Source organism: Carassius gibelio, chromosome A6 (genome assembly GCF_023724105.1).
Source record: "Carassius gibelio isolate Cgi1373 ecotype wild population from Czech Republic chromosome A6, carGib1.2-hapl.c, whole genome shotgun sequence".
Classification (NCBI taxonomy): domain Eukaryota; kingdom Metazoa; phylum Chordata; class Actinopteri; order Cypriniformes; family Cyprinidae; genus Carassius; species Carassius gibelio.
Genome location: NC_068376.1, coordinates 23,674,668 through 23,701,216, shown reverse-complemented (window position 1 = coordinate 23,701,216; position 26,549 = coordinate 23,674,668). Strand labels below are relative to the sequence as shown.

At 34.4% G+C, this 26,549-nt stretch overlaps 2 protein-coding genes across 4 annotated transcripts; one reads left to right on the top strand and one right to left on the bottom strand.

The window, feature by feature from the left end:
• Positions 1–930: 930 nt before the first annotated feature.
• On the bottom strand, positions 931–17,090 carry LOC128015797 (peptidyl-prolyl cis-trans isomerase FKBP5). Of its 2 annotated transcripts, none has more exons than XM_052599964.1 (11): positions 16,942–17,090; positions 9,639–9,771; positions 9,036–9,180; positions 7,545–7,687; positions 7,083–7,197; positions 6,809–6,965; positions 4,441–4,531; positions 4,005–4,088; positions 3,529–3,714; positions 3,201–3,440; positions 931–2,089 (listed from the first exon to the last, which is right to left on the bottom strand). In XM_052599964.1, exons 2-11 carry the CDS (start codon positions 9,753–9,755, stop codon positions 1,994–1,996), a joined length of 1,374 nt encoding a protein of 457 aa, XP_052455924.1. In that variant the 5' UTR covers positions 9,756–9,771; positions 16,942–17,090; the 3' UTR covers positions 931–1,993. The 2 variants fall into 2 exon arrangements, with proteins under 2 accessions (XP_052455924.1, XP_052455923.1); XM_052599963.1 differs by lacking the exon at positions 16,942–17,090 and adding an exon at positions 13,798–13,996.
• srsf3a (serine and arginine rich splicing factor 3a) lies at positions 17,028–26,549 on the top strand. Of its 2 annotated transcripts, none has more exons than XM_052599970.1 (7): positions 17,028–17,117; positions 20,732–20,779; positions 20,918–21,128; positions 22,646–22,780; positions 25,777–25,815; positions 25,996–26,082; positions 26,167–26,549. In XM_052599970.1, the coding sequence occupies exons 2-7, from the start codon at positions 20,773–20,775 to the stop codon at positions 26,192–26,194; spliced, it is 507 nt and encodes a 168-aa protein (XP_052455930.1). In that variant the 5' UTR covers positions 17,028–17,117; positions 20,732–20,772; the 3' UTR covers positions 26,195–26,549. The 2 variants fall into 2 exon arrangements, with proteins under 2 accessions (XP_052455930.1, XP_052455929.1); XM_052599969.1 differs by lacking the exon at positions 17,028–17,117 and adding an exon at positions 20,253–20,344.

Genomic DNA, 26,549 nt, shown 5'->3' with positions numbered 1-26,549 from the left:
TATAATTTATTTTCCAAAAAACAAAAATTATATTACTCTAAGCTTTAGGGATGATATAGTGTATTATTTTGCAAAAGCTTTTTATTTCACATAAATGCTGATCTTTGGATCCTTATATTCAAAGAATATATCATGTTTTAAATATTGATAATCAGGAAATCTGTATATTAGAATGATTTCTGAAGGATGTGACACTGAAGACTGGAGTAATGATGCTGAAAATACAGCTTTGATCACACGAATAAATTACATTTTAAAATAAATTCAAATAGGGAGAAAAGTTATTTTAAATATAAAAATATTTCACAATATTACTGTTTTTGCTGTACTTTGGATCAAATAAATGCAGGCTTGGCGAGCAGAAGAGACTTCTTTAAAAACAAAATATCTTACAGTTCAAAAACGGTTGATTGGTAGGCTATATAGATTACAGAAATGTTATATATGTTAAATGTATATATATATATATATATATATATATATATATATATATATATATATATATATATATATATATATATAATTTCTGTCCCCCTATAATTTCTGTCCCCCTCACTTCTGAAAAGATGACTACGCCTCTGAAAAATATTATAACATTATAATGTTTTACAATATAAATGTATGTCTTGTGATGTCAAGCTAAATCTTCAGCAGTCTTCAGCTCACATGATCCTTCAGAAATCATTCTAAAATTTGGTGCTCAAGAAACATTTCTTTTTATAATCGATTTTGAGCTTTTTTAAAGATTTATAAAGTTTAGAAGAACAGCAACTACTTTATTTGAAGTATATCTTACTGACAGTTCTGTACATACAATATTTCTAAAAAGCATGTTAATTGAATTGGCAATTATACAACATTTTTAGAGTTTGTAAATGTCTGAAGTCAAACATTGACTGCAAACAACTACAAAAACACAGGACACTTAAACAGTTTTCTTTGAATATTTATTGACAGGCCTGCTGTAATGCATCAAACTGTAAACAGAAAAAAAGGTAACAAACCGTTTACTATTAATAATATTTTTAAAATGGTCTGAAATATGGGGAACATACTGAAAGACATGCAAACCACACTGGTTAATATTTGATCAAATCAACAAGTGGGTTTTAAGAAAACAATTCTTTGAAATATTCCTATCTTGTCAAAAGATTTGTCTAAAAATCATTTGAGCTTTTAATTGTGTTGGAAATGCAGCTCAAAAATATAGCTATTGAATTTTTCAGTCAAGTATATCTACTGGGTTTCAGGTTGAAAGTAACCTGCAGATACAGTCCCAAATCGAGGACGTTCCCAGGATGCAGTAAAGAGGCATGCACAAGTCTCTCAAAAGTATCAAAAGTGTGTTTGTGAATGTGGGCCTTCGGCGACTTCTCAAAGAATACAGCTGGTAGAGTCGCAAAATAGGTTTTCCCCAATGGGAGGATTGCACTTTTAGGTCCAGCTTCCCACTATGGTCACTTGAATCTAAATATTATACACACTAATACAAATATAATAGAAAAAGCATCAAGCCCCCCCTCCCCAGTCCACATTCCACCACTGCAAACTTAAACTAATCTGATTATGCACAAAGTCAATGCAATTACACCGAATACTGTACAGTAAATTGTAAGGTGCTAGGTTATATTCAAGTCTGTAATGCTTTTGCATTAATGCAGCAGATGAATGCCTTTCTGATAGCTAAGGCATGCATCGTACAGGTTTACTGGTGGTCATAGAATTGTGCGCTTTGGTTTTTGTTGTTGTTGTTGTTTTTTCATTTCAGGAATGTCACTAAGGTCTTAAGCTCCTCAACATAAATAAACCACTATGCAAATCCTTCCCAGCATTTGTTTTTCAGTCTAAAAAATAATGAGGTCTGAGGTCAAGGTGTATTGAGGGTTCATCCACGCCTCTACCCATGGCCTCTCTCATGACGCGATTGAGGATGGTCCAGCCATCTCCACAGCCTGACCTCCTTGCTTTGGGCGTCCTGAATGCGTCTCGAGTTTTAGGAGCCGTCCTGACTGAGACGAGGTCTCTTTAGTCCCTGCTTATTCTGATCTGAAATTCCACTGTCTTCTTTTTTCCTTTTTAATCGTCCCACCTACAAACAGAATCAACATATAACTAATAGTATGTTCAAAGTCCCTAAAATAATACATATATCAGTTATTTAAATGATAGTTTGCCAAAAAAATGAAAATATAAAATTTAACCTTTAATCTATTTTTTTTTTCTTCCATCAACAACCTTTATTTTTATTATTTTGAAGAAGAAAAAGAAGAATATACAGTTCTGGAATACAGAACTTCTGGAATCACAAAATTAACTGAGTTTTTTTTATGTTTTTAATGTATTCAGTTCTTATATATGTATATATCATATACATATATTACTTTAGCATTAAACCCATATGCAAATGTTATATATGTACATATATGAAATATAGTGATATGAATTAAAAACATGCAGGATATAAAACATTAGAAACTGTAATAATTTCATATATATCTAGCCCAAATAAATATAAATGTATGTGTAACACATACATGGACATATTTGACATGTACATGTATATACAGTATCTACACTAAAACCTGTCAATACATGTTGATATTACATAAATACATTTAAAAGATAGACATGTATTTAAAAAAAATTACAAAAACAAATTTTTTGTATATGTAACATATGCATATGTATATGTAACTAAGCATATGCAACTAAGCATATGTAACTAAAATAGTTATTGCTGACTTATATATATAACCTTATAGGTAAAATATATGACTCACTTATAAACATTCACTTGCTGTCACCTACTGGCGGTAGGTGTTATTTCAAAAAATGTAAGTATTTAAAGTTTTATGTTAAATACAAAGCATTAAGCCTTTTTTTACAACTGTATTTGCAGTTTAAATGAATCCATGTCATAAACTGTGTAAATACATGCCATTTCAGATGCAGGTTCCAGAAATGTTTTCTTATGTTAGAAGTGCTTCTTATTCTTACCCAAAAATACAAAATGGAAGAAATAGTTGCGAATACTAGATTATGTCTCAGTCTTGGCTGTGTTCATGTTTATTATTATTATTTTTTTGGTTAGTTTTGTTGAGTACAACCAAGGGCATTTTTTATTCAAGTAAAGAATAAAGCACTTCCCAATGCCGCATTCCTGAGTGAATTTGTCAAGAATTCAGTGTTAGTTGGCATACCTTAGCATCGTGTTCAGCAAACCTCTGGAACATGTTTGCATAGATCTTTTTGTCACGCTCATCGTGTTCACGAATCTTGCGCCGACAGATGGCTATCTGGCTGCGAGCAGCGCGGTTGAATGAGTTCACTTGCAAAACTTGCTTGAAGTCCACCATAGCCATGCTGAACTCGTTACGCAACAGACGCGCTTCACCTCGTCGATACAAAGCTTTCTCATTTTCTGGGTCCAGGTCAATAACCTAGTAATGACAACCAGTAAAACACAGTAAGAAATAGTTTTTTTGAAACACATAAGATGATATTTTGTTCACCGCTGTCTGAATGTACCTTGTTGCAGTTCTCCACTGTTTGAGAGTATTCACGCAATCGCAGAAAACACAGGGCAAGATTCAGATGGGCCACTAATAGCAGGGCCTGGATGGCTTGTAGCTGCTCTTTTCCTGTACCACACTCCATCTCTAACCAGTTTACAATCTGCTGGTACTGAATTACAGCATAGCTGTACCGTCCAGCCTGAATGCACAGTATAAAGCAGGCTGTTAATTACCTGAACGCTTAAAAAACAAGACTCAAAAGATGATTGTAATACGCATTTGAACTCAAAGGAAAAAATATAACCTATCCAATAGAATAACATTTGTAACATTTTAAGATAAATTGTTTATTCGTAGTATAATTAAGTAAATACATATACATATATTAAAATTACTTTTAGTTTTATGTATTCACTATTAGTAAAGCAAAAACAAAATGCAGAATGCTTGTCTACAATAAAATAAAAAACAACTAAAAAGGAAACAAACCTTGAAATACTGCGTCCCTTTTTGTTTGACTAAATCAGCACGTTCTAATTTTTCTTTAAGGTCCATTTCCCAGAATTCTTTGGCCTGGGGAAAACAACATGAGGAATTGTTAGGCTTCCTAGATTTTCTGTCTGTTCTGTCTATAACCATTAGGTGGCGCAATTTAACTGTATTATGGGATTTTCAACCCTTTTAAAGATATTTGTTTGCGAGGGAGGTCTGGCTATTTTAACCCTGTCTGTTTGATTCATTATTTATGTAATAAAACAATTAAAAAATAATTCAAAGGATATATATATGTATACACACACACACACAGACATACACAGACATACACACACATGCACGTACAGTGGGTTCCACAATTCTAAGATCACACTGAAACAGAACACTTTTGGAATAAATACTTTTGGGTAGAAAATTCAAATTATCTCACCTTTTCAAAGTTTTTCAGTGTAACTTCATATAGTAGTTCTGCATTTGATCCAATGTCATATTCTTTTTTACCCTCTTTGCCAAAACCATACCTGAAAGCATAAAATAAACTGAGTAAGTTGGAGATCTATATATGTATATATAATATGAGTATGTCAGATATGAGCAGCATTATGCTTAATGGCTTTGTTATATTCATGTAATTGGCATGGAAATATTTTATAGTAGTTTACACATGGCTGAATCTTGATTGTCAGCTTTATTATATTATAATATATTATATTATATTACATTTTATTATATTAAAGGGGTCATATGATGCGATTTCAAGTTTTCCTTTCTCTTTGGAGTGTTACAAGCTGTTCGTGGATAGATAAGATCCCTAAAGTTGCAAAGACTAAAGTCTCAAACCCAAAGAGATATTCTTTAGAAATGACAAGACTCATCCACGCCCTCCTAAAACGTATCGTTTAAGCACGTCCCTACATCTACGTCACTGTGTGGAAAGATTTGCATAACACTGCCCAAAGAAAGAAGGTATGTTTTATTCTTGCTGTAGGTTTGTTGCTGTCGCTGCCACCGCCACCATATCTTGGAGATGCTGCCTGCATCCAAAAGCTCTAAAATGCTGCCTTCGGATTAGGCATTCAAAGGCAGGAAGTCATCATGGCACATCCGAATCCAAAGTTTTAAGGCATTTTGAAGGCAGCATAGATGTATCCTTCGCTGACATTGATATCCCACAATCCTGTGCGTTCCATTCTGTGACTATTGAGCTAAAAAATAAAGATGGTATCTGAAAGTTGCATTTGGTGGCCAGTTTTTGTGTAAATGTATATTTCTGACTAACTTTTTGCACTCTTGATGTTATCTCTAGTGAGAAATCAGTATTATAGTAATACAATTTTTGTTAAGTTAACACCAAACTGTTAAGCTGCCTCAGAAGCCTGTCCAAAATCAGTCTAAAGAGGTGCCTTCGTGCAAAAGTCATTGCTTCATATGGCAGCGAGTTGTCGGATGCAGAAGCTGTGTGTTTTGTAATGAAAGCGAAACTACTTTGTTTGCTCTTCCAAAAGAGGACACAACTATAAATCAGTGGTTAAGTTGTATTTATAACACTGTTCCAGAACAGTTCAAACCAAATATTCAGATGTTTGCAATGCATTTTACAGAGGACGAGAACTGTTTCCTGGAAGAGTAGCCTACAATGTCGGTGTCCTGACAAATAATGCTGACTCACAGCCTGTAAGTATGTTTTAATATTTAAAGGATTTGCCACTGATGATACAAACGTGAGTTTTGAGCAGTGTAAAGTAGTGCTTGTTGTTTGTCATTTCTCCAATCACAAATGCAGACATGGTTTTATGTTTAAATGACGCAATGCAACACAACGTGTAAAAACACAGTATAAGTCATTATAATCAGTAATTATGTCCCCACTGGATGCTACAAATGCCTCGTTTGTAATGAGTTTTTTTGGTTTTGTTTTGTCGTGCCGGGAGACGGCATCACAGTATGACAAGGGGCGAAACATTTCCATCACACGCTTGAGTTATTCAACCAAATCCCATGCACTAGATAGCTTGCCAATGAGAGCACACCTTGCTTTTCAAAATGATGAGCTTTGTAAAAATTGATGTATTTCAGAAAGGGGGGCATAGAGGAGCAACAATAATGTATATTATAGGGCCTTTCGCACTGCAGGAATCTTTCCATAGTACCAGAACTAATTGTGGAACTACCCAGTTTTTTGTACCGCAGGAACTGTGTGCGATTTCAGTACCGGACAGTACCTTTTTCGAGAACCAAACTAGCTCCTGCTCCGGAGCAGGGTCTAACCAGCACAACTGGTACTAAATGTGACATAAGTAGACATTGATTGGCCACACTTGTTTGTAAACGCTCTCACCCGCCATGATTTAAAACGCTGTGTAAACATACTGTAAACATTGTGTCAATTTATTTCGCAAGTATGATGTACAGCGATAAATGTTATTCTTATTATTCTTCTTTGTTAATGTTGTGGAAAGCCGCGCACAAATGACATCGCTGTCGACCGGCTTACGTCACGTCCTAGTACACACTGTCGGTACGAATGCAAACCTATAAATCGTACTTGGAAATAGTTTGCGCAAAATCGTACACTGTACTTGTTGATTTACTAATCAGTACTTTAGTATTTAGTTCTGGAACTAAAACGGAGCAAAAGGCCCTTATGTGGAAAATAATGTGTTTTTTGAACCGCATAAACACATTTCATTACATCAAATACACGAAATAATGTTCTTTTTTAGCAACGTCATATGACCCCTTTAATCCTTGCCAAACAATATACAGTAAATACAGTAACTATTAAAAGTAAATCTTACTTTGGCTTTAGGTATAATAAACAGCATTCCCCCTTTTGGATTTTCTCCATGGCCCTGTCCACTCCTAAAGGAACACCCACATCCTCTGATTCACCCACAACAAAGGTGACATCTCGAGAATCAAATAACCGACCTCCACACCACCCCTTCAAGTGTACTGAGGAGCAGAGACCAGACAGCATTAATATTGTATCCAAAAGGGACAGAGATCATGTGAATGCATTATCAATGAAGAACAAGCACATTCCGAACATTCTAAATTCTCAAAATGTACCTTGTACTGTGGCCCCTTCATTAGGATTGTTATAGCCTTCGCCTTTGACCTTTATTCTCCTCAGGATCCCACCATCTTCTAAAAGCTCCTCCCCTCTGAAGCTCAGCAGCTCAATCTGATTGTGGGAAGCAGAACCATTTGTACTTTTAAAGATAACAAGTTTATACGAAAATAGGTTTTTTTCTTCTGGGTCTACCATTGTACACACCACAGAGAGACAAATATAACAAAGTTTCTAACACTTTTGTCTCAGTGGATGATTTTTTTTTCTTCTATTTGTCATATAAAAGTCACATTAAAACTAAATTGAAAAATAAAATACTTTATAAATGTCCAACAGAAAGTGTCAAAAGTGTTCATGGTTGAAGAAACAATAATATATTCTCTGCAAACTTCTTTACAAAATAATTTTCATTATTCATCCGTGTATTTGTAGGATACCTAATTGCAAGATGTTCCTACCTCAAACACAAGTGTGGCATTGGGAGGAACCTTTGGGGGGCTGCCAGCTGAACCGTATGCATATTCAGGCTTACAGAGTATCACACACACCTCTCCTTTCTGCATGGAACACACAACAATGTCCCATGCCTTGATGACCTGACCTGTGTGAATCATCCAGACAGTACTTCATGAATTCAATGCTTTTGTCATTATAAGAAAAAACCTTAAAAGTAAATCAAAGTATAAACTTGTTATATTGCTTATTTATATACAAATAGATTACTTATTTAATTAACAATTTAATTAAATTAGTTTTAACAATTAACAATAAAACTTCATAATCCACAGACACTCAAAAAAATTCATTTGTGGCTCATTTTCATATAATCTTATGTGATTAATACTGTCAATACCCTTTAAGATTAAATACAAATTGTTTCTTTGAGAATGAAACAGCAGATAACAAGGAAAGCACCACATGTCTACACATTCCAGCGATTACACCCCTTTTTAAATGCAACTGTCAAACGCAAATGTCATTAAACAGGAATTTCAGCCTTGCTCTTAAGTGAGAAATGAAATTGGCAGGTTACATAATTATTCCATTTAACAGACACTTTTGATAGAGTAGCATCCTAAAAATCATAGACATTTCAGTGTAAAATATTTAATATCCTCAAGGAAGAAAATGTTTTTTTATTATTCTTTTAAAATAATCTTATAAAACAAAACGTTCAAATTATATTTGATTTGCGCTTTTCAGCTTAATCAAAATGAACTAGTGATTTATTTGTAGCTCATTTAAGGTGCAAAATAAAAGCTTAATTGTGGTGGGACTACATTAATTATTTATTTCAAATGTTATTTTTAGGTTTTATGAAGTTTAGTAATAATAATAAAGTTTATTATTACTATTTTAAAGATTTGTAGCTGAAACTGCAAAAGAGGATTCTAGTTCCCAGCTTGCCTTGCAGGGGACTGGATGGGTAAATGATAAAATTAAGTGTTTTTGAAATTAAAAATGTTTAATGTCCTTTTATGATGACATTCGAAGAGTTTCTGTTATGTGGGGAGGAGTAGAGTTTTGCTTAGCATGTGGATGGAACATGAACAGTATGATGTACGTTGCTTAACTGAAAAAGCAATTACAGTTAACCACAAGAGAGTTCATGTGACTAATGTCTGCTTTTATTAAGGTTTGCGCAGTTCATTTTGGTTTTCTACTACACGAGTTGAGTAGGCACTTTAATTTAAGGTTAAGCAAGTCCTTCAAAAACCGAATACATGTGACCACTGTCCACAACTGAATCAAGCAAATAACCTACACACTGCATAGTGGGCCATGTTATGATTATTGAATGTGAAAAAATATGTATAGATAGCATATCATAGCATAGAGTTTCTTTCATCAAATAACAACTGGCCCTCTTTTAACATTTCAATAACAACACTTTAAATTTGTAAAATGATTAAATTAAATTTGAAATATCAATCTGTGAAATCAATTACCTTTTCCCACATTGAAAACAAAAGGCTCTTTACGGTCTAGACTGGAGTCAAACTTCTTGCCATTTAGGAGTCTGCCAGTGTAGTGGACATGCACCCTGTCCCCAATCATCGGCTTTTCCCCCTCCACACCATGCTGTTTCACAATCTTTAGAGACACATGGGAGAAAAAAATAACAATCCATCCTTACACAACCTCATTGTTATTTTAAATGAACACCAGATCATTCCGAATGTGAAACAAAATCCACTGATTTATGTCATGTTTTCACTAACTCTCATAAGTCCACTTCAATAAAGCATATGCTCCTTGAATCAACACCACAAGCATGCATGAACGAGTGGATGTAAAATGTATTGGAAACGTTTGAAATTTACATGAAAATAGTATCATTTTAGCAGACTCAAATGACAGAACATTCCTAAAGACATTGTGACTTTTTTTTAATTAAACATAATATAAAATGTTATTAAAAAAAGAAGTTTATATTCAATTTTTAAAAAAGTATAAAATAGGAGAACTTTCACTAGTGATTGCAAACTTTATACCCAATGTATCATTCACTACTACATGAAAATTCAGAAATTAAAAACTAACAGGATTACCTTACATACTCCACAGTCACCGTTTGGAGTGACATCAGTGCCTTGTGAGGTAAAGACAGCAGTTGGGCACTGGTTAGTGGAAAAGATGTCCTCTAAAGATGACATCTCGCCACTCATACATACCCGTGTTCCCCTAGAAAACAAACGTAATTTTAGCCAAATATAATTTTAACCGAAAATAATAAAGCACTGCTGTCTTGAAACAAATGCAAATCTTCACAATCAAATTTCCACATATGCTTGGGGGGCATTTCTTTATAGAAAAATATTTTGTAATCCTTCTTTTGTGAGGCTGGCTTGTTTTTTTCAATTCATTTATCAAACCTTGAAAGTTATGATGCGTAGTTTTGAAAAGGATGCACTCAAATATGCATAATAAATAAAAATGTGAGGCTGCGTATATCTTTGCGTATATATCGTAGATCTTTGTGTCATTATTCAAAAGATTGTCTTAATTGTTTTGTTTTTGTTTTGTATAGAAAAATTGACCATTTTTACCTGTCTGTGTGTGTGTGCGTGTTTAAAAGCATATGCATGTAGGGTTTTGGATTATTTTTATTTAAATGTTCACCACAGATTGTGAACGTGTGGCGGAACACTATGTTCCTTTTATTTAGAGTTCCTGGCACAAATTCAGATTTTTAGAGAAGGATGTCTTGGGAGATTTATGTCAGTAAACCTAGTAAAAAGACACAGGAACAAAACAAAACAGAGAAGGGAACATTCAGTCCCGTCCACTTTACTTTAGGCGACGAGACACTACAATGACTCAAGGCTCCCAATAAAAGACCTTCATTTTTATCTACATACACAAACTGAAGGTTTCAGGAAGCAAATCAATTTCAAGGAAAATTCATTGAATGCATAAGAGCAGATTTAGTAGCAGATACCTAAATAAAGACATGAAAAATTGTATGTCTATTTTATTCTGGAATTTCCCTTTGCCAAACTTAGCAATTTATAACTAACATATTTCAGCACTGAAAGTATAATATATATTCGTTAATACAAACATTCACCTCACTGCATATCAATTTAGGAATTATGTCTTGGAATGGGAATATGGTAGAGTGACAATTAACAGTCCAGGACTATTTGACTCGCAGAAGACGCATCTACAAAAATAGTCTGCTACCATCCTGGCTCTAACCTCATTGCTGTGGAAGCGTATCGTTCATTGAGCCTGACCTGAAAACCCAAGATGAAGGAGGTGGATGTATAGTAAATCAAAAAGAGTCAAAGATACAATTGCAATACCAGAAAGTCTTATCACTGTAATGGACGCATAAATAAAATACACATTTTATGTTAAACATCTTATTGTATAAGAAGTAGCCTAAAAACTCTAAAAACTACTTTTGAATAAATATTGTAGTATCGTGCTACAGCGCACATTCAGTAAGTTGCAGTTCTGGCACTGTACTTCCCGACATACATTCACATCAAATGTTAACTCAGCGGTAGAGTTACACTCACCGGTTAATGCACTTATTCACAATCACAAAAGTATATTATTTGCATGTGCTTTAAAGCCTTGCTGGTTAAACATTCACATCATATGTTAACTTAGTGGTAGAGTTACACTCTCGGGACAGTGCACTTATTCACAATCACAAAAGTACATTATTTGCATGTGCTTTAAAGCCTTGCCGGTTAAACATTTAATTTGCGTGGTGTTTTCACGTGCGCTTTTTCTAAGTGCGTACACCTGAGGCATCCACACTCTAAAAGCACCTGCTTACTGGACTAAGTTATATGTGTAAGTATATATAATGTTTTTTTTTATATTTGTCCATTCAGTTTCTTGAATGCTGCTAAATACACCTACTCCTTTGTTTTATTTGTATATTATGTGTATTTGTAATGAGTATCTTTGTTCTTCTTTTATAATAACAAATATATAAAAAATTATCTTCACCCACTTTGGCATAGATGTCTGCCATTCTTCTTTCATTTGTTTTTAAAATAGGGGAAATAGTTTGGCTGTACTTCTCAGAAAATTGGCAAAATTGTGTTAAAATTACGAATAGTGATATTCCTGAAAAAAAATTTGATATGATATTTTTTGCCATATCGCCAGAGCTGGCCAAAGGCATAAGCCAACTAAGGGGCTGCTTAGGGACCCCGTGGCCACCAGGCTGGTTTATTTAGCTAGTTTTCAGTACACCATATAGGTATCCCACTTAGTTTTCTAAGACTTTGAATGTTAAAGTGCAGATTAACACCTGACCACTCTTGTGGGTTTGCTGTTACAATTAAAAATCATATAAGGGTAAAAACATTTGAATGATGTAAGCAAAACAGCTACAAATAAAACTGATAATGTGTGTTAGACTTGTAGTGTATGAATAATCAAGCATTGACAATAATTAGTCGTATTGACGTCACCAAGGGGCCCCCAAAATAAAATTCTGCTTAGGGCCCCGTAAAGGCATAAGTCGGCCCTCCATATCACCCACCCTTAATTCATGCTTCTACAGCCCACTAAGTCTTTCTCTCCAGTGATCGACTCATTTAAAGGTGGTGTGACTTTTCTAAGCCATTATTGGAGCTCCATCTCAGATGTCCGCAATGTGGTGAGATTGCAACAGGCATTTCTGTTACAAAGAAGAGCGTTCAGAAGCAGTTGACTCATTCCATCCCTGAACATACCGTTCGCAGTAAAACAACAACATGTATGCACATAGATTCCTATTTAATAACCTTGTCAGACACCCAGTCTCTTTCTGTATTAATGACATTCAAGCTATCCAAAACATCAAAATTAAATTATCTGTAGACAATGATGCTTTTGCAACTCTCGAAAAAACATCTCTTACGTAAAAATCAAAGGTGTGATCACATAAATAGTGAAGGGGATGCATCTGACCCTAATATTAATACAAGGGAAAATAATTTCAATGGTTGATTCTCTAATTATAATATTGAATCCTCCCTGACTTGAATATGTGGTTGCTTACTAACCAAATGGGATTTTCTGTAAAAGACACAAGGATCCACTTGTAAATTACATTAAAATATGAGGTAACACTTTAGAATAAGGTTCCATAAGTTAATGTTAGTTAATGTATTAATTAATATTTTTTTTAAAATGAACAATAATTTTTTTACTGTATTCATTAATCTTTGTTAATGTTAGTTCATGAAAATACCGTTATTCATTGTTTATTCATGCTAATTCAAAGTGCATTAACTAATGTTAACAAAGCACAACTTTTGATTTGAATAATGCAATAGTAGCTAAATGTTGAAATTAACATTAACTAAGATTAATAAATGCTGTAGAGGGATTTTTTTGTTTAGTTCATAACTAAAGTACTTAAATAAAATTAACTAATTGAATTAACTAATTCAAAAGTGTTACCAAATATGAATTATAATCTAAACAGATTTTATGAAAATATGCTTGAGGAAGCAAGTCTGTGTAACCAAGTTCATGAGACGCATCTATATAACGGTTACGGGGGACGTGAAATGACATAATTTACAAATCTAGGAAAACCTGAATTCTCAGCACATCTCAAAATAAAAATAAAAAAGCCTAAGGCAAAAAAAAAAAAAAAAAAAAAACACTTTTTCAGTCAATAAACATGTTTCTCATTTCTACACCATAAACACCAAAAACATCTGTCCTTAAGGGTTTGATGGATTAATGAGACAATCTTAGAAAGAGAGTCTTTGAAATAGTAAGAAGTGTGTACAATATGGAGGTGAAATGTAATATAAAAAAGTCAAGTTAAATGAATATAAATTCAAGGAGCACTCTAGCATCAGAATTAAAAATGGGTGCATCACGTCCAGTTTCGTACAATGCTCCGTACCTACATCTCAAACGCAACAACGGGCTATGAAACAAAGCAATAGGCAATGTTACTTTTATGACAGCTACGGTTTTCTTTACAACATTAGTATTTATTCTTTCATTTTAATTAAAATATATGTCCACATTTTGGACACGTGGAATAAGCTGAATTGTTAAATAACGTGTATAATTATAAATTAAGTGCGCTTTTTTACTTGATTTTAGATATGAAGCATAGCACCATGAGAAAACATGCAGTATAGGCTGGTAGTGACCATATTAAGAACGCAGTTTTAAATATAAAAGGTAGTTTATGTGATGATAAAGAATAAAAACAGGCATGAAATAAAGACTTACAATATTTCCCTTTTGTTACTCGTTCCTCTCGTGTGTTTGACCATATATCCGTCCATATGCAACTTCAGTTTGTTTTACCGGCGAATGCCAAGCAGCTTAAAGGGAAATGAGCCCGCCCTCTCAGCGCGAGAGTACTAGATGTTCTACCGGCAGTATTTTACACTTCTACACACTAATACTCGTCAGCACGAAACGCCTCTGCGAGACATTGGGGAAAATGAAATAAGACTAAAGGGGGAGGAGTTAACGCGGGGGGGAGGGCAGTGTAGTGTGAAAATTAAGGGCAGGCCTTGGAAACTCTCCACAAAGTAACACAATGTTCCAGCTGTACTGTAGCTCGCGCTGATGAGAACACAGTGTCCTAGTAGACACCCTGACCCGTAACCCGTTGTGTGCTGACTGAACAGCTCAAGTTAAGAACAGCATGTGCAACCACACAGTCAGAGCACAGCGATATGCGGAAAGAACAACACGACTGAATGACGTTTTGTAACCGTGGAAGTTTAAAATGATAGAATCCATTGAAAAAAAATGTGTGTGGTAATATATCTATCTATCTATCTATCTATCTATCTATCTATCTATCTATCTATCTATCTATATATATATATATATATATATATATATATATATATATATATATATATATATATATATATATACCTGGCTACAGATTCATTACAAACTTTATTATTAGTTTGTTATTATTAGTTAGTTTATAATAAAACTAAATATCTAAATACTATCCATACTAAAGATGTAAATGTTTATCAATAGAATATTAGAAAATGTGAAGTCTCATGCTGGAACCTCTTAATTGTAATTTCAAAACATTTTACTATAAATGTTGTTGTTTTGTAAGTCACATGGATTTTATTGTTGAATATCATAAAGATTTTAACCATAAAACATGCTAATAGTTTTTTGCTTCCATACATTTTTAATAGTATTTTACAGTGACACTGCATTTATTGTTTTTTAATCTTTTTTATATTGTACTGTAATTTAAAGCTATCATGTTTTACTCAAGTTTTTATTTTATTTTTATTTTATAAACCAAAACAAAATATTCTGTAAAGAAATGTTTTCTATTTAAGATCATGCATTGTCTGTTCCGTAAGAAATTTCGAATACTATACATTTAAAGCTGAACAGCATCTTCAATAAATTAGTGTTTTAATATCTTATTTGATTATTTACATTTAATTTCTACACAGAATAATACCATGTCATGATGATATCTTGAAATCAAATCCAGCTTTTTAAGTTAGCATGCCAAATACTGAATAACATCAGCAATGGCAACATGTTATCTGCTTCAAAGGCCTCTATAGACTGGAACTGTAACAAAATGTTCCTGGCTTATTCAGAGAGCAACAAAAGGTGTCAGCAGGAACACAATAGGTGCCATGCATGACTGTCTGAGTTTAAAGGGATTGATTTCCCTTTTCAAGCCATATTTTAAAAAATAATTTCAGATGGTTAGGTAAACAAGGAACATGATGTGATTGAAAGATAAGATCTGTTTAAGCGGTTCAAGTTATTATGTATTTTGTGCAGATACAATATCAGAGATAGATACATGTTGTTTAGTTCATTTATTTGATTGTTTTGATTGATACAAACATTTTCAAATGTGCCCAAAATGTAATGAACTGAAATCATAGAGCTCTAGTATAACAATAGGCCTGCTTTTTTCCAGGATTATCTAGACATTGAAGTACTCAAGCAGGAAAGAAAGCCTTATTTTGGTATCTTAGCAGCAGGAATCTGCAAAAGAGCATATAATGTGAAACTCCTCAGTGTGAATGACACAAGCAAACAAGTGAGGGGCTTTCAAAGATAAGGATTCAGACCAATATGTCACTGCCAGCAAGGTCCAAGTGGAGACACTCCGAGTGAACTTGTTTGACCTTTTTCCTGTTTGTGTTGCCTGATAATTTAATTTATCAGATAAAAATCACTCTGTTCATTTTTATTCTTAATCAATATTTTGTTTTTTTGTCTTACGATTCTGACATGAAAATGAAATAAAAAATAAAAACACTTCTGCTGTTAAACAAATAAGTATAAAGACATTATTCTCTACTGAAGGCTTTGTGGTGATTACATTCAGAATATGATGGGTTCCTTCTATCAAAAGATGAACAGCCCATTAATCTAGGTCAGGGGTATCCAAATTCGGTCCTAGAGGTCCGGTGTCCTGCAGAGTTTAGCTCCAATTTGCCTCAACAAACCTGAAACTGTTATTTCAGAACAATTCACTCCAGTTTCTAGAGTTACAAATTAGTCATTAACAGTCATAGCTTTTACTGACAACAGGGTAAAATACTTGAAATGCATCTCGTTAATGTACTAAAGTAATATTTTTTTATTATGGTTTAGATGTATAAAGATCACCATCTGTGGTTTGTGGTTTATTAACCACTGAATAGTCCATTTGAAAAGAAAAAAACAATGCATTTCCAGAGCAATTAATGAATTAATGGATCATCAAAACTGTAACTTAATTCCTAGTATCTTTGCAGTATTCAGATTTACATTTTTAGCATATAGGTGGAATATGAAATAATACATGGAAATGCTGTAATATCAGAAACCTACACAATTTTAAAATGTGGTATGTCCAAAATATATATACAATTTCTACATAGCCTACATATTATGTTATGCACTTATATGTACTTTTTCATCATCCACAGAGCAATTTTAAAATAAATATTTAAAGTATGTCAATAACAGGATACTAGTTTCAGTTCAGTTAACATCCTGTGTTCTAGAGCCTTACATCATGCTAAATGTATGTCATAGTAGATTATTAAAATTAGACTTAATTACTAGATTATTTCTCACTGAACATTGATTCACCAACCATTAACAGATGGTTACAGAGGATATGGATAATCTGTTTTGTAATCCAAAACACTCAATTGTCACAATGCTACTTTTTCACATTATTCCTATTTTGTCATTTAATATACAAATATGTCAATCGTCCAGCAGTAGAAACGAGAATCATTTATGGGTCCACAGCCTATGCAATGGTATCCAAATGTTACATATTTTCAGATAGGACATGAGGCTTGTAGACGAAAATTATTTAAAGGAATAGCATGCAATAATGAGTGATTATAGGAGTATCACCTTGTCGCCAAATAATGTCGATTTTTGGGTTACAGTCAAGAGAATAATCCTGCTCGTTTTTCCACTGGTTTCTCAGATCAGTAGGTCCGCGCGTCAAGAACTAAATGTTCTAGCTCACAGTGGCACGTGTGGTGAAGGGAAGAGACTCTGTTGACTGACTCATCGACACAACGGAGGTAAGAAGTGCTACTGAACTTGACAAACCTGGTCTTGCGCACACGCGTCGTCTGTTTTTAGCCTGCAGCTTAAGTACATTTAATACAAACTTCTGTGAAGTGGAATTAACATGTGTAATAAGTGTCTTTATTCGCCTGAATGCACGGACCTGCTTTTTGGCATTAGAAAGCGTGAGATGTAATGGTGGTCTGCAACAGCAGGTACATAGAACCACATTTATGGCGCCAATAACAGGAAACTGACGTCTATAACTTAGAAATATGACGTGTTTCATTAACAGCGTGGGTCACAAAGAACTGGGTCACAAAGAACTGAAAAAAAAAACTTTACTATTAGCATGTCCTAAAATGAAGTAGTTTCAAGTTGTAAAAGGATTAACATTTTATGTAAGCTTTTTTCTTTTTTGTGTGTAAATCAATATGCATCTTTTGACATTGTCATGACAACTAGTCTTGTCTTCTTAATGTGTGTCCTATAGATGACTATGCAGCCTTACAGAAGGAAAGGCTAACAGCCTTTTAATTAAACCATATAAACAGACCTACCCTATGGGAGATAGTTAAGCATTATATATCTTTTGTAGAAGGCACAAATGTGATTTCGGCAATATTATATATATATATATATATATATATATATATATATATATATATATATATATATATATATATATAGATGTGTGTGTGTGTGTGTGTGTGCGTGCGTGCGTGTGTGTGTGTGAGAGAGCTTTAAAATAAAATACAGTTGTTTTAGTGCTTTTAATTAAACGTTCTTTATATTTTGCCATGTTCAGTCTTGTCACAGCTGAAATTGCTTCAAATATCACATAGGAAATGGAAGGCCAAGTGCAAGCATTGCTTTGAGGGATACAGTATTCTGCACAGAGTGCTTTATTGCATATTTTGGTAAATGTAGTATGTCATCTGGGTATTCCATGAATCTAAAAGTGCTATTCTGCAAATTATACATAGAAATAGCATAATTACTACTAGACAAAAGTTTGGAATAATAAAGTATTTTTAAAAGCTTTTGAAGAAGTCTCTTGCATACCAAAGCTGCATTTATTTGATAAAAAAATACAGTAAAAACAGTAAGGCTGTGAAATATTACTATTAAAAAATCATCTTTGCCATCACATGAATAAATTACATTGTAAAAAAAAATATATATATATATATATATATATATATATATATATATATATATATATATATATATATATATATATATATATATATATATATATATATATATATATAAGTAAATAGAAACAATTACATTTTAATTACATTATAAAATATTAATTAACTGTTTTATATATATATAACATACTTGGTGAGCATGAGAGACTTATTTCAAAAACATAAAAAAAACATATTCATTTCAAAATGTTGACTGGTATGCTATTTCAAATATCGCAACCACCATTTAAAAAACCTTTCCTCCAAAGACGTCAGAAAACCCAAAACAAATAACTGTCTGAGAAAGCACCTCAGAGTCATTTAAAGCAAAAGCTTCAGATGGTCATACATTTCTTTCTTCTTCTTCTTCTTTTTACAAAGGTCATTTCAGGACACCTTTTTTCAGTCATCTGTCAGGTAGTAGGGACATTTACAGCATGCTAAACAATCTCTTTTAAGGGGGAGAAAATTCTTCCAAGACCAAACAAGTTAGCACTTGCTGTTTTGCACTATAGGTTTAATACAGTATAAGCAAATTGGACGAGAAAACACAATTCAATCAAAATTGTGGAGTTTATCAATGTACATCAATGTGAGATTTTTTTAATTAAATCTTAGATCTCTTAAAATGTTCTCACAAAGAATTATTAAAGATAACCCGATTTGCTTTATACAATGCATGTTTACATTTCAAATTAGTCTAAGGTAACATTTAACAGATATAGGAATGTAAAGTGCGTATGATTATGTTTTATGTCATTTTTGAGTGCCACTAACATGTATAGAAATATCCACTAGTTGTAAGGAGAATGAACTTTACATTAAATGTATCAAAAACATATACTTCCCATTAATGTAGTACCAATGTCGTTTCATTGGGTGTGAGTCTAAGTAACTTATCAAGAGTTAAATAAAGACACAAGAACCACAAAAAGTGTGTGTATGTGTGTGTGTGTGTGCTTCAGTGCGTAAGTATATCTTGCTTTTATGGTGAGTGAGAGGGCGGGTTCATGAGAGGCTAACCAGTCATCAGGAAGCAAAATAGAACAGAATGTGCAGTACTAATCTGGGAGGAAAAACACATTCTGTGTCCTGTGTGGTAACATAAATTCACATTGTGTTGCATACAAATTGCCTACACATCGAACATAAGAATGAGGAAAATATATATTGGGCTCTCGAAGGAATGCTTTTTGTTTAGATATTACATAAAAAAACAGCAATAAATATAAATGACAAAACACCAGAAGAGTATGATAAGGGTGAGGTAGATGTAAACATGCAGAGTGCCCAGTGAGGCAAAAAGACACTCAAAATAAAGCCAGTCAGTAAAATGCTCTTTATTTGAATACAAGGTATGTGTTACAGAACTCCCCTGGTTTTTGCTTGATCCAAAACAAGGGCTGAACTATTGACCCCAAGATACCAAAAGTAACAAAAATAATAATTATAATTAACGTTTATTTTATTATTATATATTTCTATTTCATTCATTTTTTTATTTCCAAAACAATATGTGATTATTTTTAATCAAATACATTGTAGCCTTTATATAAAATATTACAGAGAAATAAGTAGGTATACATAGGGTACCTATTATGCTAAAACAAGTATTGAACATATTAATACAAATATATAATTAATTTGTTTAATGTTAACAACTAATGAAAACAATCTTGAGTGTTCTCCGAAGTAGTTCTGAGATTAATTCATTATAACATAGAAGAATGAACAGGTAAGGTCTGTTATTTATAACTGTGCTCGACCTATTAGTCCAAATTCGTCATTTAGACGCTGTTATGTGAAGTATTAAAACATTTGACGACTTAAAATATCGTTGTCTTATCTCTGTGTTCGATGTTCCTGGGCAGAAATGTAGCGTATTTTTAGGCCTATGAGCTTTTCTTTCGATGTCCGCGTTCTTGACGTTAACCGGAAGTGCTTTACTTTCAGATTTGCTCGCGAGGATCTGGTCACTACTATTAGCGAGCTAGCATCACAGTGTTTAGCCGCAGTTCGCTAACGCAAACAAAGCAGACTTAGCGGTAAGAAAATGAAACCTTCGTTATTTAATAACTATAAGGGGCACGTTAATTACAATGTAGTCGAATCTTCCCATTTATTTCACTTTGATATGGCTGTTCTTGCTCTTTTGAAGTGTGTAACCTTACGCCTGTGAACGAGCACGCTAGCCTGTTAGCTTGGTAAATAACTTTTAGTGTGTAACATATCCATTCGTATTATGTTTAATTAGACTTTGATTGTACTATACTTTTTTATTGTCTCCAAAGTCACTTTTCAACCTCTTTAGTGACAATTTCGATCGTTACATATTGCATCGTTTAAACGTAACACAGTTGAGTCGTTAGGCTTGTATCGTCCAGTTTAATTGCATAGTCATAGTCTCTGTGCTTATGTTTAATTTCTTGCAGCATTTTAGGTGTGCAGCTCAGAGTCTGGAGTTGGTGAAAGTATGGGAGGTAAGTCTTTATTAAATTTTTTCTAACCTCCACTCCAGCTATGATTTATTTTAGTGTGCTAGAAGAGGTGGGATAGACAAATGGCACCTAAAAATACAGTTTAATACTTGATATTAAACTTTTTTCCCCCCTCTACAGACCCTTCCCTAAGCCGGGACTGCCCACTGGATTGTAAAGTATATGTTGGTAATTTGGGCAACAGTGGTAACAAAACTGAGTTGGAGAGAGCATTTGGCTATTATGGTCCCTTGAGGAGCGTGTGGGTGGCAAGAAATCCCCCCGGCTTTGCTTTTGTGGAGTTTGAGGACCCCAGAGATGCAACTGATGCTGTGAGGGAGCTTGACGGAAGGTAAGAGCATCTAATTAAATTAGTCCTCTGAAATAGCAATTGTCCTGCAGATTAAATTATTCTGGTTAAGCAAAGGATTTCACAATTGGATATTGTTTGAAAAAAACTACCCAAATGTACATAGTTGTACCAGGGGTTATTATTGTAAGCTAAGACAATAAAAAAAAAATTCATAACTTGAAATATTAGTGAAGTAGGCAAATATGATATCCCAGAATTTGTGCTCTGCATTTAACCCATCCAAGTGTTATCTGATCAGCGTGTCCTGGGGTGTATTCCAGAAAGCATGGTTAAATTACTGTCAGCTAAACCCTGAACGTTTGGTTGATTAACCCCAAACCTTGCTTAAGTTCATTCAGAGTATGTTCCTGATTAAGACTCAAGACATTCTCAACAGAGTGACATGCCACTATGGAAACGGACGCTAAGAAAAAGTGTGCCATGCGGTTTCTTCATATTTTGTTCATTGGTCGTTTATATGTTTAGTGCATATTTTGCATTTAATTGACGATTGTGCAATTTTTTTTATTTAATTGTTTTATCTTTAATCCTTGAGAATCTGAATTATATTGTTTGATGCTAATTATATATTAAGTCATATCACGTATAAATTTTGATTTAGAGCTTAGACATAATAGAAAATGCCGATCTATGTGTGATATGATAATATAAAATGCAATGAATGAATAAATATATAATAAATGAAACATTACCTTGTCATAGTGTTTTATAATTTAAACAGTAAAATGAATGACCATATTAGAGTAATATATTACCTTATTTTTGGAACCAAAAGTTGAGGTTATCAGGTAGTTGAGGACACATTGTGATCGGAGCTCAGTGTAATGTAAATGCAATCCAGCCATCATGTCTGCATTTGCAGGTCAACGTAACGCAAATTCCCATCCCCCTCTCTCCCGAATTGTCAGAAGAAAGATGGAGGTCACTAGGACATGGAGCGCTACTGGGATTCGTACACTTTACACCCTGTCTACATCAGACAGACCGTTGTTGCGCCGGAACAGCTTCAGGCTGTCTACACTGGATGCGATAAAGTGACCATTGCAAATCACTTGAACTTTGTGTCAGTACATCATAAATGGAACAAGGCAACAGTTTACTGTCGAGTATTTGTTGTGTCATGTTGTGTCGCGCCACATCCAGTGTAGACAGCATTACTGACTATAACTGGTTCTATAATATTTTGTTTAGTCGCAGCACGCTGCTCGCTTCTGGTGTAGACATGGTGTAAGACTTATTTAAATATTGCACCGTAAAAAGTCTTCTGATCGGTTATCCAGATAGAGTAGTCACTTGATGACATGGTGTAAGACTGATTAACAGATCTGCTTAATCAGGTCATGGTGATTGTGTGTTAATGCCAAGTGTAAACGCAGCCATTTTTGATGCTATTTAAAATAAAGTAATCAGTATGATGCAGCTATTTGTTACTTTAACTCAGTGTATTTACTGTTTGATGTAGAAAGGTCATTTAATCTTTTTTATGTCTGCTTCAGAACACTGTGTGGTTGTCGAGTGAGAGTTGAACTGTCCAGTGGTGAAAAACGGTCAAGGTATCGAGGACCACCCCCTTCTTGGAATCGTCGCCCTCGTGATGATTATAGACGCCGCAGCCCACCCCCTAGACGCCGGTATGGTTCCTTTTTCTGCTCTCAAACAAGGCTGGATGTCTTAAAAATTCCTTTCACCTCAAGCTTAGTCATGGGCAGAATGACGAGCCAAGGTGTGAAGACTGACAAAGCCAGCATCTTTTAATAAATTCAGGCAAGCTGTTTGAAAACCTTCCTTGTGCTGTCCTTGCACTGATCAGTTTTCAGCTTTTGGATTGGTTAGCTAATGCTTCATTCCCCTCTACCGATGTTCTCTATTCTAAATGAGTGCTAGAGCCCAACCGATATGGATTTTTGGGGGCCGATGCAGATATTAACTCGAGAAGAGCGATTTATAAGCCGATATTTTTATTTTGAAAATAAACTGGATATTAGACCCATTTCCTATAAACTTTACTTACACAACATTCAATAGCAAAATATCTGCCTGTTCTATGTATGTGGACTGTATAAACCATTTTCCAGAAGGGATTTATGTAAAAAAAAAAGCCTTAGATTACAGTCTCAATGACTAAACAATTGCACATCAAAAGTATATATTTTTTAATGATCAAAAAAGTCTGATTTTAAACATTTAACACTTTTACTTTCTTCCAGTTGAAGCTGGTTTTAACAGTCTGTGTGTGTACTGTAAATAAATTATAATACTAAAGTTAAAGTGTTTGCAGAAGTAGTCCCACACTTTGCTGCTACAGCATTCACCTTTTTAAGCCATCTGTAGGGCAGAAAGAGAGACCGAGAAAGAATAAGCATGTGTATTAATAATATCACCATGTATCTTTACTCATGTCATCATTAGAATTATAATAATAATAAACAGGGATCTCCTACATAGGCAAAAATGAGAAATCTATATATATATATATATATGTATGTTTTTATTTGTCAAGCAACAGGTATTATCTATTACCTACTTATATTTAACAATATTATTACAACATTTTCCTGTTATGTCTGTAAACTGCTTTGAAACAATCTGTAAAAAAGAAAAAAGAGCTTGTTCAGCTCACATTTATTTACATGTCACCTCTGTTTTAATCCTTTCTGACACACCTACTGTAGTTACTGTAACTACACTATAGTTGCTCTCACAGACACATTCACAACGAACCCGTATATCTTCTCCTCTTCTCTTTGTGCAGTCTGAATCAAAACATCGTCATGCGCTGGCGAACGTAAAGTTAGCCTACTGTTACCGGAAGTTTACGGAATCAATTCGAAGTTGAATGGTTAACGTTAGTGTCATGAACACACCGTGGTCAATTTTGAGAAGAACCACCTTCAAACAAGTAGTTAATAGCAAGCATTTAAGGGGCCTGCTAAAAAGGAAGCTATATTAGCTATAGAATAACATAACAGTTGTTTTTTCGAGGCACGCTGTACATAACTTCTAGTCATTGACTACAGACGCCCCCTGCCACAGTTACGCGGTGATTATGTGGAAAACACTGCAGATATATTTAGAATTAGTTAAACGCTAACGTTACAGTTTGACCTCTTATTAATAGGGCAAATCCATGTTCATTTTCAGCGTTTATTGGTGCATCTTCTCAGTTAACAACGGCTCTGTGTAGTAACAGCTGCTCTATGTGAAATCATGCACCTGATGCAATTAACCGCTGATTAGAGAACCGGCTTTACTGACGAGATGCGCATTAACGATCGGCCGATCGTGATCGGAGCACCCCTACTTATTAATGTTCGCGCTCTTCCACTGATAAACATGGTATTAGCTTTGTGGCTAATCTAATATAGCAATGCAATAGCGGCTGTAAGTGATGTTATAGAATATTTAGAAGTGATAATGATAGGACCGTTAGCTAGAACTACCACACCGTTTTTATATACAGTGTATGAACTAAATCATTTCACATGACGAATGATAGACTCACCGTCAAAACAGTACATCTCCTTGGCTTGGCTGATCACTTGCTTCTGTAGTTGATTTCTGGCGCTGTTGTCAACTGGGGAGTTGCAGAGCTCCCTATGGTGCGCAAACTATGCATCACTCATAACATGAGTGAAGCATGAGACTCTGTTTCTCATGTTTCATTGCCGATGCCGATTTAAATGCATTAAGCTCATATCGTCCGATAATATCGGCCGGCCGATATATCGGTCGGGCTCTAATGAGTGCATTGAGTTTTTGCTTAGGAATATTCATTCAATTGAATTGTAGTTACAGATTTCCAAAGAATCTTCTTATTGTTTGGATTTTATGTCATTTTTCTATTTATATTAATGAAGCTGACCACCCCACCCCCCCTTTCAGAGACATCACCAAGCCTCTACTCATCTTCCTCTGAGTCAGTCAACTAGTCCTCTTTCAGCATCATGTGACCAGCGTACACCAATCAGCTCACATGATCCAAGCATGGCCACCAGCCCATTGGTTCCTGAGCATGCCTCTCTCAGGGTCATTCACCTCCTCCAACGTTAACCTGATCGGCAAAACCAACCACGCCACACTTACAACCAATCAACGGGTCTTATGGCCCTCCCCAAATGTCTACATGACAACATATCGTCAGCAGTTCTCATCTGGCTGACATCTTCAGCCACCTTCTGTATAGCTGTTAACATCTAGCAACCATCTGGCAAAATCTCCCCGCAAATTACGCCCTCCTGACCAGTACTCAGCTTCACTGCATCATAACTAGCTTGTTGAAAACAAAATAGTAAGTTAATGCCTTTTCCTCCCGCTTCACGACATTGAAATTTGTTTATTTGGTGGTTTTGAGGTATAACCTTTTTCCTTTTTAAAAAAAAAAAAAACATCCCTCTGTGTTTCAGTAGTTTCCAACTGAAATCTTTTTGATCAAAGGTTTGGCAAATGAATCAGGAACAGGCATTTCTGATAGTTAATAATGTTTGGCCCATATTGGGCTTCATAAAAATTAATTGAAGGCCAATTACTATCAACTCCACAAAACGATTGCATGAGGCTTCATGCATTATTAATATTTTTTGGCCATATTGTCTCCTGACTTGTTAATATTTCTTGCATCTTTATATAGGTCTCCTAGGAGACGGAGCTTTAGTCGTAGTCGGAGCAGGTAAGTTGCTCAAATATTTTTATAACCCTTCTGCAACTAATGTCAACACCATAACCACATTTCCATTTTAAATAATGGCTATTCATATGGATATAAACTGTAACTTTGCATCTCCTCTTACAGCTCCTTAGTAATGAGGTAACTATAATATATATTCTTGCATTTACTTGACTTTTATAGGTCCCTTTCCAGAGAGAGGAAAAGAGAGAGGTCTTTGTCCCGCGATAGAAACTATAAACCTTCAAGATCTTTCTCAAGATCACGCAGGTAGGTTAACACTTGAGAATAGTTGTGTAATGGCACAGCTGGAGTATTAACAGTTATGCTTACGTAATTTGTCTTTCTTTTCAGTCGTTCACGTTCCAATGGTCGGAAGTGAGAAATGTTGAAGGCCAGCCTCATCACCGTAAAGATCATCACCGTGCCTGTGCGCACCTCCTCAAAAGACTAGGATGATTGGAAACAGTGAATTTTTTTTTTTTTTTTTGCCCCCAGTCTTTTATAGAATGTGTCTTCCCCATAGTGTTCTGACTCTCATTTTTTAAAGATTTCTGTGCTTAATGGGTAGCAGTGGTTTCATCCTGACTAAATGCCTGAATGTAATTTTCTGCTCTTTGAGCAGTGAAAAATTCTGAATCAAATAACTCATGTCTGACTTAGATGATCATTTGAAACCTTTTTTTTTTTGTATGCTGTTTTTGTTTGTACTTCCATTAAAATAAGTTCCTTATTAA